Source organism: Nymphaea colorata, chromosome 7, assembly GCF_008831285.2.
Source record: "Nymphaea colorata isolate Beijing-Zhang1983 chromosome 7, ASM883128v2, whole genome shotgun sequence".
Lineage (NCBI taxonomy): Eukaryota > Viridiplantae > Streptophyta > Magnoliopsida > Nymphaeales > Nymphaeaceae > Nymphaea > Nymphaea colorata.
The window spans coordinates 16,838,010-16,855,715 of NC_045144.1; the positions used below are offsets into that span (position 1 = coordinate 16,838,010).

At 39.0% G+C, this 17,706-nt stretch overlaps 2 protein-coding genes across 2 annotated transcripts; both read left to right on the top strand.

Annotated features, from left to right (window-relative positions):
• The first annotated feature begins 1,629 nt into the window (after positions 1-1,629).
• LOC116258000 (major pollen allergen Ole e 10-like) lies at positions 1,630-3,387 on the top strand. The gene is made up of 4 exons (XM_031635056.2): positions 1,630-1,746; positions 1,945-1,973; positions 2,339-2,579; positions 3,124-3,387. Exons 1-4 carry the CDS (start codon positions 1,683-1,685, stop codon positions 3,147-3,149), a joined length of 360 nt encoding a protein of 119 aa, XP_031490916.1. The 5' UTR covers positions 1,630-1,682; the 3' UTR covers positions 3,150-3,387.
• Positions 3,388-8,041: 4,654 nt separating this feature from the next.
• On the top strand, positions 8,042-9,654 carry LOC116257858 (protein SOSEKI 5-like). The gene is made up of 4 exons (XM_031634859.2): positions 8,042-8,403; positions 8,535-8,595; positions 8,919-8,986; positions 9,067-9,654. The coding sequence occupies exons 1-3, from the start codon at positions 8,178-8,180 to the stop codon at positions 8,947-8,949; spliced, it is 318 nt and encodes a 105-aa protein (XP_031490719.1). The 5' UTR covers positions 8,042-8,177; the 3' UTR covers positions 8,950-8,986; positions 9,067-9,654.
• The last annotated feature ends 8,052 nt before the right edge of the window (positions 9,655-17,706 follow it).

A 17,706-nucleotide genomic window follows, 5' to 3' on the forward strand; every position in this document is an offset into this window, starting at 1 on the left:
AGGCTCCTCCTTTTGCTCTACCCGCCTGTGACGGCAGGGGAGGAGCTGCCGGGCTCCTTCTTTTGCAAGACGAGAGAGAGAATGAGAGGGAAAAGGGAGGGCCATCTAGATTGTAAATCTGATGGCCTAGATTTGATGTTCTTAGATGACTAGATTGAGGCAAGAAATCAAGAACTAAAATGCTCTTGTGCTTGATAAAAGGGACGACTAGATCTCCCTTTTGCAAAAATAAAAAATAAAAATATGCGATTTCTGAAAATGATGTCTAAATCACCTGGGCTTTTTTCCAAGCCTGTGTGTTTTTAGGCAGGTAGAGATGTCAACATATCTGATTTGGATCAGATATTTGATGGAAATGTTTCAAATATGATCCGATTAAGAAATGACATCCAAAGATTCGGGTTTGGATCAGATTTAAGTTTAAATAAATATCCTTCATCCAATGCTCATATGTTTTGAAGATTGGCAAGATTCTATTCAATGTTGGCATTCAGATTCAGATACGAATGTACAAATGACACTTGGATTAAGAATTGGATTTCAGATATGACTTTTTTTTTATTCAAATTCAAATATATGAATATATGAAAAAGTGGATATGGTATGTCTGATTAAAATCCAATCCATTGACTACACACGAATGATGAATTTGAGAAATGTCTAAAAGGTAAATGTTAACAGAGAAAAATAGTCAAGATAGGCAAAAGAGAAAAAAAAAAGGAATCACGAACGAAGCCTTCTTTGCATCGTTATACCGTCTCCTTCTTTGTTCTCCAATATTATTGCCGCCTTCTGACGGCATGTTGGTCTATTTGGAAGCTTGCTTTTCTCCCGCGCGTTCCCTGCTTGCTTCCTATCTCGATGGCTGCATCCTAAGAGATGTTTTTCCTCTTGGTGCGCTACCGGAGGCAATGTTGCAAACATTGGTTCTTGAACCGAATCGGCAGGGTTACCACTCAATTGGTTGTGAACCAGTCAAAAATAATTACAAAGATTTGAAAACTTCAATAAAAATATATAAAATGAATGAACGATATTAAACTACTTTATAAAGAAACTATTTTGAAATATGTGATGCCTTTTGACCAGCCACCAATGGTCAGCTTGCCACCAATTCGATTAGAACTAGCTGACCCTCAACATCTGCTTAGGGTCTTCTCCATTTCAATATATATATATATATATATATATATATATATAAGTGAAAATACTAATAGCAAAAAAATATATATGACCATACATGATAAACGAATTGAAAGTAATATAAGGGTAAATGAAAATGGATGGCGTATTGACAACAGCATTGTTATAATGTTATGTTTTCTTATTCTAAAAACATATATACAATGAGTGGAGAAGTGTGAGGATTCCAAAACGGACAAATTGAAAGAATCGATCATGAAGCGGAGGCGAAGTGAATTATTTGCAGTGAAACATTGTTAAGTGAATTACTGAAATGCTGGCCTTCCCACGTTTGAGAAACAGTTTCTGTAAGCTACATTCCTGGCCCTTTCTGTAAGGACGTTTCAGGTAAATATAGAGCGGCGTGAGGTGATTAGGTGGCCTTCTTTGGACTGTTGTGAATTTTTTCATCTATAAATTGGGACGCTTCCTCTCACTCTCACTTGCAAGAGCATCATACACCACCTGAACATCAGTCTTTCTTCTTCTGCTAGAGTAATATGGCGTCTAGAGTGACCATGACTCCCTTCGCAGTTGTTCTTCTGATGTTCATCTCGACTTATGGTACTGATCTCTTACTATTGCTTTTGTATCATACAGTGTATATTGTTCCCTCTTGTTGTTTCTCTTCCTCATTTTGAACAGTTTTTTGCTGATCAGTTTGTTGATATATCTTGTAAATTGCGGATAGAATTTTCACATTAGTTTTAAGTTCTTCATTGATAGTTTCTCACTTTGTTTCGATGACTGACGATTTTTCAGGATCGTTGGTGAAGGTGGCAAATGGGCAGGTACTTTTATACATTCTGCAATGGCTGCATTTCATTCTGTTTATACAACTTCCATTTTTCGTCTCTTCTGCTGCTGCAGAATTCGTGTCCTTAACCTTCTGGTCCAGTTTTCCATACTGTCTGCCTCTATTTTATTCTTTTTTCTCTGATCCCACTTTGAGTAGACTCAATTCTTATGGACTGTCTTGCTTCTTCTGAGGTCCCTATTTGTTTTCATTCCATCTTAAAAATTTTACATTGGAAGAACTGAAACAGAGCTCAGTTCTACATGTACCAAAAAAGCTCGGTCATTTTCCTTATCATCTGAAGAAGGACAAAGTTGCTGACAAGCTGCTGACGTTTTATTTATACATGGTTGCGAACAGAACAATACCTGGTGCATAGCGAGGCCCTCTGCTGAGCAAACTGTGCTTCAGAACAACATTGACTTCGCATGCTCCAATGGCGTCGACTGCAGCGTGCTGGCTTCAGGTCAGGCCTGCTCTCTCCCGGACACCATAATCAACCATGCCTCCGTTGTCATGAACCTCTATTACAGTGCCAATGGCAGGCAGCCCTACACTTGTAGCTTTGCCAATTCTGGCCTCATCACCACTGTAGATCCGAGTAAGCCTTCTTCCTCCTCCTCATCTCTCCACTGCTAAACACTTAGATGCTATATATATACAGAACAAAATAAACCCTTGATCTTTTCCAAATCAAGCAGAAAAAAAAAGTGAAAAACCAATACCAGATGTCAGAAATGCCTATCACATTATTCTTCTTGATTTTCTTTCAACAATCTAAAAATGATAAAGAGCAGAGACTGTTCCTTCCGTCTATAGCCTCTAATGTCTATATATATAAAAACAAAAATAGGCAGGCCAACTTGAAATCTCAGGTTATGCATCTTGAAATTCCACAATAAGATGAACCTTATGTAACTGTTGGGCTAGTGTACTTTATGCCCTTATATTCAGGGAAAAAAAAAATTACAGTATAGATCCTATTGGGAAAATCACAAAATTTTGTTCACCTTTGGGAATTATAAACAAAAGGTAGGCCTAAAAAGGAAATCTCCCTTTTCCTTAGGTGTGAATGAATAGGAAATCCCTTTCCAAGTAAGTGAAATTACCTAGCAGATCAAACTAATGCAGTTCCTATTTTGCAGGCTATGGCAGCTGTGTCTATCCGTGAAGATGCTTCAGCTGGGAAATAACAGTGCAGAATCTACCATGAATAATTGTTAGCTTATAGTGCTGCAGCAGCCGCCGCTGCTATCTGGTCCCTCTATTTTGTAGAATTCTGGATTAGGAAAGGTGTGTGATAGCTTTGCCATTCACATTCAATGCCCGCTGTAGTTTAATGTGTTGCTCACACTTGCTTATGCTTGGTCAGAGCAATACGTATTGCAGAAAATAATTTTTTGATTGCATCTACCTGCTGCAGATGTCTGAGGAGTCTGAACACTTCTATTAAAGCTCAAACATAATTACATAAGCAACAGTTTGAAAAAGAAAGTATAAGCAACCATGATGGGATCTTTCATTCCTGTAGAATATGCAAATCTGGAGGATGACTTCATATATCAACACTAGAACAACATAAGACTCGTGCCATCAAGCATAAATACAAATCGAGTTGACATAATTCACATAAAGCTTTCAAGCCATGGCAGAAATCGAGAATCCTTCTTAATTTCTTATATCTTCTCTGCCAAAATGAAAATTTTTCAAATTGTTTCCACTTTGCATTTGTTAGATATCCAGGATACTGTCAGGTCCTTGGCATGAGAATCCCCAACTTATTAAGACCCACCATATCTGCGAAGATAAAATGAGATTTCTTATAAATTCCTGCACATAAGGCCCCAAGAATAGGAAGCAGAAGGCAGACAATATATGAACTTCTTAACGCATGTATCACTAAATCCTAAATAAATACAAAAGAGAAACTTATGAAAAAGCCCAATTGACCATACTATAGGCCTTTGCATGTCTTCTTAATACGATAATAGCAACGCAGAACACTAGCGTGAGCCCAACATCTCATCGGTCTTGAGAACCGTTTCATGAATGAACCTAGCATAATTGCGCAACGGGGACCATTTGTTGAATGAAACTCTGAGTGAAGGAGAAGTTCCATCATTCCTTGTGGGGATGCCAATGGATCAGTATCTGAATTGGATATGTTGTAACCGTATCCATTTTCTGAACGAAGAAAGTCATATCAGAATCCAAATCCAAAATCTGATTTTACGATCCGTATCTACTTTTCGGGTATTCACATATTCAAATTCGAAGATGAACAAAGAAAAGTCATATCCAAATCCAAATCTGAAATCAGATTTCAAATGACTGTTTTTTATATCCATATTTGAATGCAAATCCCAATTTTTAACCAAATCTTGCCAATGGCTAGAATATTTAGTTAAAACTAAATCCATTAAATCTGAATTCGGTCTTGTATATCCAAATTAGAATATGATCGGATGTCATTTCTTAAATCTGAATCAAATCCAATTTAGTAATCAGTTATTAATTTTTTTTTCATATCCAATTTTTTCAAAACCGTTCAGCTGGATATCTGATTTAAATCAGATACGTTTGACATCCCTACCTAGTTATAGAATCCTACTTAGGGTGAGCGATCTTATACAACCAACTATGACAAAAGAAGAACATCCAGAAAAAAAAGGCACTCAAGACAATCTTGGTCTTAACCATTTTCACTAATATCTTCACCAATAAGTTAACCAAACCCAACATGCCATCTCTGTGCCTTGTGCACTGTAAGGTTTCCCCTAAGTTTGACATTGTTACCATTCTTCCCTATTAACAGGTTGATCAGCTTAATATTAGTCTGAGTTGATGTAAAACAACATTCAGCTAAATTCTTCATTAACTTTCCATTGAAAGAAACCTTAGAGAACATATTTTAAAAATTTTCGCAAGTGTCTGCTGACTTCAGAATAAAGCACCTGACGGTGCATTATTCTTCTTGGCGTAAACGTTTTTCTTTCACTAGCATGAACAGTACGTTTTGCATGCGCTGTCATTCTTCGGATCTAGTGTCCTTATGTCTCTCTCTCTATGTGTGTGTAATTTTTTGGAAAATCTAAGAGTAAGAGCACTCAAAAGTATAGGAATAAAATATATAATCAAAGAAATATCATGTCCACTAAAAGCTAGCTTTTCATGGAAATACTGCACCACTAAGGAGCCGTGCTTCAATACCTGTTCTGAAATGCTTTATAAAAATTGTTTCAATCTAGTTTTTTTTTAATGTTTACTTAGAAGAAAGGAAACGGCCTTGCGTAAATCCTCCAAGCGTATGCCATTATGCCTCTAAGTTTGGCTTATTTTTGGATTTGGGTGGATTTACGGGACATCTTTCAATTCGGATGTCGTGTTCGACACCGTTTTTAATCCAAAAGAATAACACATTGAAATGTGGTAGCAATAATGAGATTCTAACCTTGGATTTGGAATGTGATAGCAATCATGAGATTCGAACCTTGGATCCCTTATGAGCTGACTGGTTGCGCTATGCCATCATCCTGAAAGCCCATAGTACTATACTCTCAACCCTTACACGCTCAACAGGTAAAACTTACACTCCTCTCAACCCTTAAACGCTCAACACGTAAAACTTACACTCTCAACGGTAAGGACTAAGGAGGGTAATGCCCATGAGAATCGAACCTAACGCGACCTTTCCATGTGCTGCAGATCCAACCAGTTACATTAAACAATAGTTGGCAAAGATGAATTACCAAATGGTTTCGAACTTACACGTAAATGTTTCATCCCTACATGCCATCCCAACCATATTGTATTGGCCACAAGATGGGGTAATTGAAAAATAAAGGTTCAAGGTTTTGTGAAGGGCAGTCGATATATATATATAGTTCTTCACAAACTCATGTAAATAGGGATGTCAACTGATCGGATTCGGATCAGATATATCCTTAATCATATCTGCTTTTTTGGATATTCATATATTCGGATTCAAATTTGGATTCGAATTCAAATAAAGAAAAGTCATATCCGAATCCAAATCTAAAATCCAATTTTACAATCCAAATTCGATCCGAATCCGTTTTTTATATTTATATCCAAATCCGAATTTTGACGAATTTTGCCAATTTTTCAAATTTAATAGCATTAGATACACGGTATTTGTCTAAAAATGTATCTGATCTGAGTCCGTATTTGAACCCAATTGGATATCTATGTATGTCCGAATCCGATCAGATTTCATTTATTAAACCCAAATCCAATCCAATTTCTTTGATATTAAATTGTTTTCAATATCCGATTTTTTTGGATCAGTTTGGTCTGATATCCGTTTCAAATAGGATATATTGACATCCTTAGGGTTAAAAAAGCTAGTCACCTGTTCAAATGTGAAAAACTCAACTATCTTGGTGAATGTCCGCCATATTGATTTGGTGATCATATATTCTGGTAAAATAAACTTGCCCACTTAATTTCTTACTATGTTTATACTTTTGTAGTAATTCTGTTACTTAAATGTCACTTAATGTCATTATTGATAGCGAACAGTTTGCAACGTGGTTCAAACTCAAGGAGTAAGAGGTTTAAAACCTGTGGTTGCTGAAACATTTTGCTATTGCTATGGAATGTAAATTTATCCAACCTCTGAACAAAACCAAAACCTTTGATGTATACAGGCATGGTCTTGGAAAGAACGCTGGGCAAGGGGTCGGGTACCCAACCCGGTCTTGGGCTCGGGCCGACAAGTTATCAGGCCGGCCCAGTGGGCCCAACTAAGCCCACTTCGTTTCGACAAGATTTTTTAATATATATTTTATTGATTATTATATATAATTATAATATTTTAATATAATTAATTATATTTACACATTATATTTTTTATTAAAAATATATATTTTTAATTTAATCGAACTGGCCAGATGCCCAGACTTGCTTGAGAATTCGACGCAGCAGCGGTTCTCCTTAATAAAACATTGAAAAAAAAAATCAGTTTGAAAATCAATGAGAATGCTTGAAAATTATCTTTTAAAAATAAAACGCCGTTGATTTAAAAAAAGATTATCAAAATACTCAAAGCAGTACGTAGTTAAAACGGACATTATTGCTGTTCTACAATCGGCCGTCAAACTGGTTCAAATTGAAGCCAATTCAGGCGGTTAGTGTATAAATATACGTAGCGACTTCCCCAAGATACGTATTTTCAAGGCAAGGTGAGTTTTATAAGGAACCAAAGTTTTCCCAGTAGAAGATATGGTGTCTGTGAGCATATATGGTCATGAACAAGGTATGTTCTGCGTGCACAATCCCAAGGAGAAAGATTTCAAGCATTCTTTTATTGAAAGATATATTAAAACAGGCCAAGTGGTTACTTATAAAGACAAATGAATAGGCGATCCAGGTACGAGCGAATCTATTCATCACTAGAGCATTCTCCTTCCAACATAGGATTTTGTCTGTCTAATTTTTTTTTTATATTATTTTATGCAAGTAACATAATAATATATTCACCTTATTTGAGATTTAGTTCTTTTGAAGCAGGTTAGATATAGTTTCTGCCGATTTTTCTTGCTTGTCCTCTTATGTAGAGTGGAATATTAGGTCCGTGCCTTAGGCTAATAATCACTCCAAACTTTTGAAGCTCAAAATTCTAACTCCAGCATGCATTGGCACTACAGGCCACCCTAAACTAACCAAACTCTTCCTGACTCTATAGGGAAAGAATATGATTTTGGATATTATCCGGTGCCTTGATTATACTCTGAAACTCATTAGTCTGGTTAATTTGATCCGAAATTAGAGCCCAATTAGTCATCAAACTTTAGTCTGTTAATGAACGATCTTCTTACTGGTTCCAATCCCAATCTGATTCCTGGGGCATGTGGAAACTCCAGCTTGGCAGTGTATTGTTTATATAGGAATCCAAATCTAATTCCAAAAACACTAATAAGTCGTTTGATGGCCAAAAAAACACGCGGAACAGGACACACTTGTTTTATTTAGTTGAGTTTTCATTTGGACACAGTAAACAGAACGGACGCCTGGACAAAGGTATAAATTACTTCCTGTCTTAAACTTAGACTGTTCCGAGCTCGGAACAGGCTAGCACCATCTCCTGCCCCGAGAACCCACCCCGGACCTCCTGAGTTGCCCTCTTGTCGAGCTCCTTCTCCCCCTTCTGAGTCTCCCTCTCGCCCCCGCGGAAGAAATGGCGGCGAGAGCCAGAGGAGGAGGGGGAGGTAGGGTTGTTGAAATGCTGGCGAGGAGGAGCCAGGAGGCGAGCCCCGAGAGGATGATGGTCTGGACGGAGCAAAGGGCGCCGAGGCAGGAGCGCAGGGTTCTGGTGCTTTACTACCTCTGCAAGAACGGTCAGCTCGAGCATCTGCATTTCATGGAGGTTCCTCTGTATTCTGTCGAGGGGCTGTGCCTCAGAGGTGAGATTCTCCGAGAGCCTTCCGTCGTCCTTCCTATGCGCTGTTCGTTTCCGTGTTTTTCTCGTTTGTTTTTGTTGCTTTCGTTTCTTCCCGCTTCCTGAAATCGATCCTGGTTGTTCTTGTCCTTGCAGATGTGACGAGCCATCTAAACTTCCTCAGGGGAAAACGAATCACTTCTATGTACTCCAAGCGGTATGGATCGTCCATTTTCCCCTTTCTTCATCTTACTTTTTTTGCTTCTTTGTTTCCTTCTTCATCTTACTTTTTTTTGCTGAAGTTACTGTGTCTTACTCAACTTTAGCTCTGAATTTACTATTTTTTGTCGTATTTATTATACTTAGCATTTTTAGACTTTTCTTTACAGTTGCTTTGTTGATCATTGTGTATCTTCTGATTCTTAGTCTGAACCATGTTTCTTTTTTTCAAATTTTAAGTTTTTATCCTTTAATGATTTAATTTTTCTAGAAAAGGGTGCAAACATTTCTTACGAGTTTCGTATCTCTTTCCTTGAACAGCCGCAATTCCTGCCTACTTCATCATTGCTGACAAGACAATCCTATAGTGTGCATGGAGAAATACTCAGGCAAATTTTAACAATTCTTTGATTTCTAGCCACTCCACGCACTTGGCTTACTCTGTTTCGTCTGTTGATTTTCCCCATAGTGGTGGAGCTCATTTAGGTGGATATAGCTTCAATAATGCTGCTTACCAACAGCATCCAATGACCATGATGAACATCAATAGGTCGAACCAGAACCAGAACCAGATGCTGAATGAGAGATACATGCAGATGATGTACAACAGGTCTTCTCTCACCCCACTTGCTACCACTTCCTACTACAACTATCAGCCACAATCACAGACAGCAGAGTATGCTACCTATTTGTTCAGTGATGATAACACCAGCAGTTGTGCCATCATGTGAAGGGGAATGAAAAAAAAAGAAAAACAAAGAAATAAACATGATGTCTTTGTCTACCGTGTTTAGAATGTAGGAGATAAGGCCTTATTAAGTGTTTCCCCTTTTTTTTTTTTATTTCAGTCCTTTGTTGAATGATCTACGGTGTTCTCGTTGGTTGCACAACATCTTGTTCGGCATAAGAGGATATGGTTCTGGCCGAATGTGTTGGAACGATATAGTTGGATGTTGCTGTAACAATGATGTGTTGCTGTAACAATGATGTATCATGGACTAAGCTCTGTAATAAACTTCTTGCTGCTGGTTTTGTTTATGAAAATGGGATTTGCTTATAGAGAGAGAGAGAGAGAGAGAGAGAGATGACAAAACAAAATTGACTATAAAAAAACACAAACATTGGACAAAACAAAAACAGACACCGAAATGAACCGACAGAACGGATAAAACAAACATTTGCGAAACAAACGCTGGACAAGAGGAACTTAGTGTTTTGTTTCTAAAATCATCAAACGTTGGACAAAGAGCACCATTATCCATGAGGACATGACAGTAGTCTCATGGACAGGATGTCCTATCCGTCGTGTCTCAATAAACAACAATCAAACGACCTTTAAGAGTACGAAGTTTCTCAATGATTAGGTGTGAGTGAGAAAAGTATTTTATCTTAGGTGAAAGAGTTGAATCTCATTAGTGGAACCGGTAATAATAACATCTAATTCAATTAGGTTGCATTTGATGGCCTTTGATCTATATAATGATTGAAAAACTTAGAAATAAGGGTGGCAATGAATTGGGTACTCAATGGAGAGTTGGGTATCCAGCCCGCGATGGGCCAGGCTTTCGCACAATTGAACTGGCCCGATTAAAATATTTGCCAGATTGGGTTATCCCGAGTTGGGTATTGGGGGCCGACTTGACCGGATACATATATAGTCACATTACTTATTTTGTTTTCTCTCTCCTCCCCCTTTATGTGTGCGTTTGTGTGCTTGTGTGTGCCATCTTTAGCATATGACACCAGCAATTGTTGAACATGATATTTAAGCGGGCTAAACTTAGCCGCCGGCAATGACTTCGGGCCACTTCGAGCACCAGTTCGAGCACAACTTTGTCGAGCCCATGCCTACCCTTACTTGAAATGAAAGGATATGAATTTGAGAAGTGTCCAAAAAAGGTGGAGACTACCGAAGAAAAGACTCAAAAAATAAACAACAAAAAGGAAAGGTATGTGATCACGGATGAGGCTTCGTTTCCTTTTTTATCCATCTCCTTCATTTTCCATGATTTAAGCGTTTTAGATTTCGGGGAATGAGTAGGTGTTGCTGGTTTTTTACGCGTCTTGGTCCATTTAATGTTACATATTGATCGCTTTAATTTGTAATGTCTCGCCGGCCTCTGTCTTCTTCCTTTCTCAGTGCCTTCATCCAATGGAAGAACCAGAAAATTTATTAAGCGGCCTTTCTGTTTTGAGATTTTTTTCCTCTATAAATAGAGAGACGCTACCCGCCACTCTTACTTGCAAGAGCATCATAGACCACCTGAACATCAATCCTTCTTCTTCTGCTCCAGTGATGGAATCTAGAGTGACCTTGAATTCCTTGGCTCTTCTTCTCCTGATGTTAATCGTCAGTCATGGTACTGAGATCTCCTATTGTTGCTTTGTTATCTCACATTATTCTTTCCCCTTGTTTCTGCAGTCCTAATCTCGAATCCTGCCTATAGTTTTATGCTGCAGATCTTGAAATTGTGAATATATTTTCTTTCTTGTTAGCTTCAATCTTCACAGGTAACTTCTCATTTTGTTTTCGTGTTTTGACATTTTTTTCAGGATCATTCGTGAAGGTGGTAAACGGGCAGGTACTTTTCTACATTCTGAAATGATTAATGTATTTGTTCTAGAATCAAATGGTTCCGATAAACTACCCGCTTCAGTACTCCATACTTTCTGCCTCGTTCTTCTTTTCTTTTGGTTCCCAATTTGAGCTTCTCAAGTATGACAGTCCCCTGTTTGTCTCCTTTCCATTGTTTTACTATTGTTAGTGCTAAGCAAATAGTTCCCAATTAACCATGTCTGATCATCAAAATAGTCTATCTCAAATAAATGAATGCTGAGACTTTTCTTCCTTACCATTGCTTCTTTCAACAGAAGTACTTGACTACGATGCTAAATTCGATTCTGACCTGATCATCTGTAATGTATTTTGCTGTTCCGGATTTGATCCATCTCTTGTACTCAGATAATATGGTAAAGAAGGTTTATAACTAATTAAGGGGAGCGTCTGATGAGCAGAATAGTTTTCATCATTCAGAAACTCACTCTTCATATTGCCGCTTAGTTCAAAGGGAAAAAGAAAATGCATCAAATGCCACTTAAAGATTTCATACTTGAAAATGAAATCTATAACACAGCTTGGTTGTGAACAGAACCACACCTGGTGCATAGCGAGGCCCTCTAGTGAAGAAACTATGCTTCAGAACAACATTGATTTAGCGTGCTCCAATGGCGTCGACTGCAGCGTGTGTTAGCAGAATTACAGGGATTGCCTCCATTTCTTAGGAAGGTGAATCAAATCACGCCTTTCCTTTCTCACTATTTCCATATCATTTGTTTCCTTTTTTTCTTCAAAGGAACAGTTATGAGAATTCTGCGTGATTCTCTTACCATAATCTGGTATGGCCTGTACTCTATAAATTGAGGATTCATCCTCCCTATCCTGTATCAAAGAAAATAAAGGAGAGCTCCCTTTCTCGTGGACGTAGGCATTAGAATGCCGAACCACGTACATGCTTGAGTATTGCTGTGTTCCCAATCTTTATATCTCTTTTTAACATGGTATCAGAGCTAGGTTCTTGAAAGGGATTCTTGTCTGCTGTCTGCCGCTAGTTCACGTTTTCTGCTAGTTCATGTTTTCTGATTCCCAGCAACTCCATTCACCAGACGTGACGCCGGCAAGCAGAGTTTATTCGAAGGAAGTGACGCCGGCAAGCAGAGGAGGCACCTTCTTCCCATCTTCCAAAATTGGGGATTTCTTTGATCTGCCTTGATATCAAAGACGAAGATCACAAAAAAAAAAAAAGGGAACCCATCTTCCAAAATTGGGGATTCCTCTGTTCTGCTTTGCTATCAAAGAAGAGAGAAAAAAAAAAGAGGGAATATCCTGCGTCGGTTATTTTCCCACAGCAACATCACTCACCGTGAAGATCTGGCAAGCGGCATCGACTGCAAGTCGTGGATCCGGAGTACCTTGTTCCTCCGAGCGAGATTCCACGTTTCCCAGAGAACTCACCGTGAGATTTAGCAGACGCTTCATCGTCTGTCTCCCATCAACAGAACCAAGAGTGCCGCTCCTGCTCGCCTGGTGGAATCGCCGCCGGCATGCCTCGCCTGGTGGAATCGCCGCCGGCTCGCCTCACCCGGTGAAAGAGAAGTCGCCGCCGGCTCCTAACAGCGTACGGGAAAGCGTTCTGAGCGGTGGAGTGCCCTTCCTCATTTACCTCATTCTTACTCCGCCCCTTTCAGTTCTCCTTTTTTTTTTATTGTCGAGAGGAAGAAAGTTTCTTTCACCAACCGGAGCAGGGCATACTAAATTTGCTTTAGGGCGTATTAAATTTGCTTTCATGGCCAGCATTCAAACTGGAGCTGCTCAAGGAGACGAAAATTCGAGAGGATTAAAATCATCTGATCAACATGACAATACATTAAAAATCACATCTACTCTCCTCAACGGCGCAAATTATTTAAGTTGGGCCAGGGCTGCACGTTTATTTTTGAGTGGGAGATCTAAAGCAGGATACATCAACAGAAAAATCCTCTGAGTGGGAGATCTAAGGCAAGATACATCAACAGAAAAATCCAGCAGCCTGCATCTAATGATCCTAGGTACGAGGAATGGGAGTCGGAAAATGATATGGTCATGTCCTGGTTAATAAATTCTATGGAACCGTCTATAGCTAACATGTTCATGTATCAAGAAACGGCCCAAGGCATTTGGGAGTCGCTGAAAGAACTCTTCAGCGAGCAAAATAATCTTGCTCGTATATATCAAATTAAATGTGAGATTGCTAATCTCACTGTGGGAAACAAAGATATTCAACTTTATATCGAGCGTCTTCACAGTCTCTTCGATGAACTTCTTCAATACCGACCGGCCACATCGGATCCCGATATCTTCAAGCAACGGTTCGAGGAAGATAAAATTTTCAAAGTGTTAGCTGGTCTCACGGACGACTTTGAAACCTTGCGCAGTCAAATCTTGAACTCTTCTCCTTTTCCAACATTCAACACTGTCTGCCAAATCATTCAAAGAGAAGTATCTAGGCGAAGAGTCATGAATTCATCCCACAAAGATGAAGTTGCAGGTTAAAACTCTGAGAAAATGGTGTATGTTTCTCGCACCCAAGATGGACAGAGACGTGGACGCAACAATATGAGACCACGCAGCAAGATGAAGTACACTCATTGCAAAAAGATCGGTCACACCCGTGAACGATGCGTGAACGATACTGGGAGATCATAGGGAGACCCGAGAAAGAGAAACCAACCACATTTTTGAAGGAGATCAATTTGGCAAATTTGGTTAAAAAAGACGATTTGGAAAATTTTTTTCAAAGGTTCTCCAAGACCAATCTCGTCTCATCTCAACCTGTCAATGAAAGCTCTGAAGGTAAGACGATGACTTTTCTTTCTATGACCAAAAATAATACTTGGATTATTGACTCCGGAGCAACCGATCACATGACTAGTGAATCATCTACACTTAGTGAATTTGTCAAAGATTATAAACAGTCTGTATTCACTGCTGATGGGTCTTCCATAAACGTTGAAGGTGCTGGAAAAATGACGTTTTTAGGAAATAAAAAATCTACAGTTCTCCTTATTCCAAAACTTGCTGCAAATTTAATTTCAGTTAGTAAGATTACTCAAGCTCACAATTGTTTGGCATTTTTTTCTCCCAAGGACGTGACGTTTCAGGAACTAAACTCGAAGAAAGTGATTGGTAAGGGTCATCTCCAAAGAGGATTATATGTTCTAGACGATGATTGTGTTAGCCTTCTCACCAACAGCCAACAAAACTCTGAGTACCGGATATGGCATTCAAGATTGGGGCATATTTCAAATCGAAGCATCAAACAACTTATTCCTCACCTCACCACAGAAGATTGGGCATGTGACGCGTGTAAGTTCTCAAAATTCACTAGACTTCCTTTCCAATCATCTGTAGAAAGATCTTTAGAAATGTTTGATCTTATACACTCGGATGTATGGGGCCGGCTCCTGAGATATCTCATACCAGATATAGATATTATGTTTCTTTTATTGATGATATGACTCGTGTAACTTGGATTTATTTCCTCAAGAATAAAGGTGAGGTACCAAATATATTTGAAGAGTTCTATAATCTCATTTATACTCAGTACGAAATCAAGATAAAGAAACTTCGTTCCGATAATAGTGGAGAGTATGTTAATGACCATCTTAAAGAGTTTATGCGAAAAAAAGACATACAACCCCAATACACGTGTGCTAGAACCCCTCAACAAAATGGTGTTGTAGAGAGGAAAAATCATCAACGTCTAAACATCGCTCGTGCTCTCATGATACACATGACTGTACCACAAAAATATTGGAATGAAGCTATTGGTACCGACTGCTATATATCCAATCGGATTCCTAATTCTAGCATTGATGGAAAGGTACCTCTTGAACTCCTCCTCAAACGGTTGATCTCCGTTAGACATCTCAAAGTCTTCGGGTGCAAGTGTTATGTCCATGTGCAGGAAAAAAACAGAAATAAATTTCAGAAATGTGTAGTTAAAGGGATTTTTATGGGATATTCCAGCAAAAAACATAGCTACCGATGTCTTGATCCCATTACAAACAAGATGATAGTCTCACGAGATGTAAAGTTTTACGAGTCTGAAAGATACTTTGAAAATATACAACAAGATGAGAATTCTTCTCAGCCCGCCAATGAAATGAGCAATATCTCTTGCCCATTGACTGATATCTTTAATCAAGTACCTCACCGGCAAATCAATGAGGTAAACCAGCCCTTGCAAATTCAAGAAGTGACTGGTGAAAGAGGAAATCAAACTCCTACCTTAGACGACACTACTGTTCCTCAAGTCAAACATTCTTCTCGTCAATGCAGGCCTCCGGTCAGGTTAAGTGATTACTATACCTATCTTGCCACTGACAATATTCATTCTATTGAAAAGTATTTATCTTTTGACGGATTCTCAGAGCAGTATAAATCTTATGTTCATGCAACCTACAAACTCCAAGAGCCGAAAAAATTTGAAGAAGCCTGCAAAGATGTCAAATGGATAGATGCCATGAAAGAGGAACTTAAAGCTCATGAAAAAAATCGTACGTGGGAATTTGTCCCTTGTCTAGAGAAAAAAAAATTGGTTGGATGCAAATGGATTTACAAAATTAAATTCAAAAGCAATGGAGAAGTAAAACGATACAAAGCGCGACTTGCTACAAAGGAATTCACTCAGACTGAGGGTATTGACTACACAGAGACTTTTGCCCCGATAGCAAAAATGAATACGGTAAGGGCTCTTCTTGCCATTGCTTCCATAAAACGATGGAGTCTCTTGCAACTTGACGTTAAAAACGCCTTTCTCCATGGCGAATTGAGCGAAGAAGTATTCATGCATGTCCCAGAAGGCGTCACAAGTAAACCTGATCACGTGTGTAGACTAAAAAAGACTTTGTATGGTCTCAAACAATCGCCTCGCACGTGGTTCTCTCGTCTTAGCCTTGCTCTCAACAAGTATGGGTTCAAACAAAGTACAGCAGACTATACTATGTTCACAGCCACTCGAAATGATAAGGTAACTATCCTACTCGTATATGTTGATGATATTATACTTAATCGAGATGATACCGAGTACATACATATGATAAAGAAGTATCTCAACAAAGAATTTGAAATCAAGGATTTGGGAACTCTTCGATGCTTTCTTGGAATTGAAGTTGCTCACCCCGACAAAGGAGTTTTTATTTGTCAACGGAAATACATCATTGATCTTCTCAAAAAAACCGGTTATCTAGGCTCAAAAGCTGTAGAAACGCCTCTTGAGACAAATTGCAAGCTGAAGAAAGAAGAAGGCAACATTGTCGAAAATATAGAAAGTTTTCAGAAACTCGTCGGCAAACTTATATATGTTACAGTCACTCGTGCAAATATAACATACGCAGTCAGCCTTATCAGCCAATTTATGAATAGACCAAGGTCTAGCCATGTCGAGACAGCACAGAGAATACTCAGATACTTAAAGGGTAGTCCAGGCAAGGGCATTTTGATGAAACGAAGTCCTTCCCTTACCATATCTGGGTACTGTGACGCCGATTGGGCTGGAGACCCTAACGACCGGAGATCAACATCAGGATACTGCACATTTATTGGGGAAAATCTTGTAACGTGGAAAAGCAAGAAACAAACTGTTGTGGCGCGGTCAAGTGCTGAAGCCGAATACAGAGCTATGGCAGTGTGCACATGTGAACTCATTTGGATCAAAGCTCTTCTCAAGGATATGAATTTGGATATAAGGGAATCGATGGAACTGAAGTGCGATAACATGGCAGCTATTCATATTGGGGCAAATCCTGCATTCCACGAGCGAACCAAGCGTATTGAAGTCGACTGTCATTTTGTTCGGAAAAAAATTCAGGATCACACTATTTGTACTTCACATGTTAGAAGTGAGAAACAGTTGGCTGACGTCTTCACCAAGAGTCTGGGAAAAGAAAGGCATAAGTATATGATCGACAAGTTGGGACAGATTGATATTTGTCTACCAACTTGAGGGGGAGATTGTTAGCAGAATTACAGGGATTGCTTCCATTTCTTAGGAAGGTGAATCAAATCACGCATTTCCTTTCTCACTATTTATATATCATTCGTTTCCTTTTTTTCTTCAAAGGAACAGTTATGAGAATTCTGCGTGATTCTCTTACCATAATCTGGTATGGCCTGTACTCTCTAAATTGAGGATTCATCCTCCCTATCCTGTATCAAAGAAAATAAAGGAGAGCTCCCTTTCTCGTGGACGTAGGCATTAGAATGCCGAACCACGTACATGCTTGAGTATTGCTGTGTTCCCTTTCTTTATATCTCTTTTTAACAGCCTGCTGGCTTCAGGGCAGGCCTGCTCTCTCCCAGACACCATAATCAACCATGCCTCCGTTGTCATGAACCTCTACTACAGTGCCAATGGCAGGCAGCCCCACACTTGTAGCTTTGGCAATTCTGGCCTCATCACCACTGTCGACCCAAGTAAGCCTTCCCTCTCTCTCTCTCTCTCTCTCTCTCTCTCTCTCTCTCTCTCTCTCTATATATATATATATATATATATATATATATATATATATA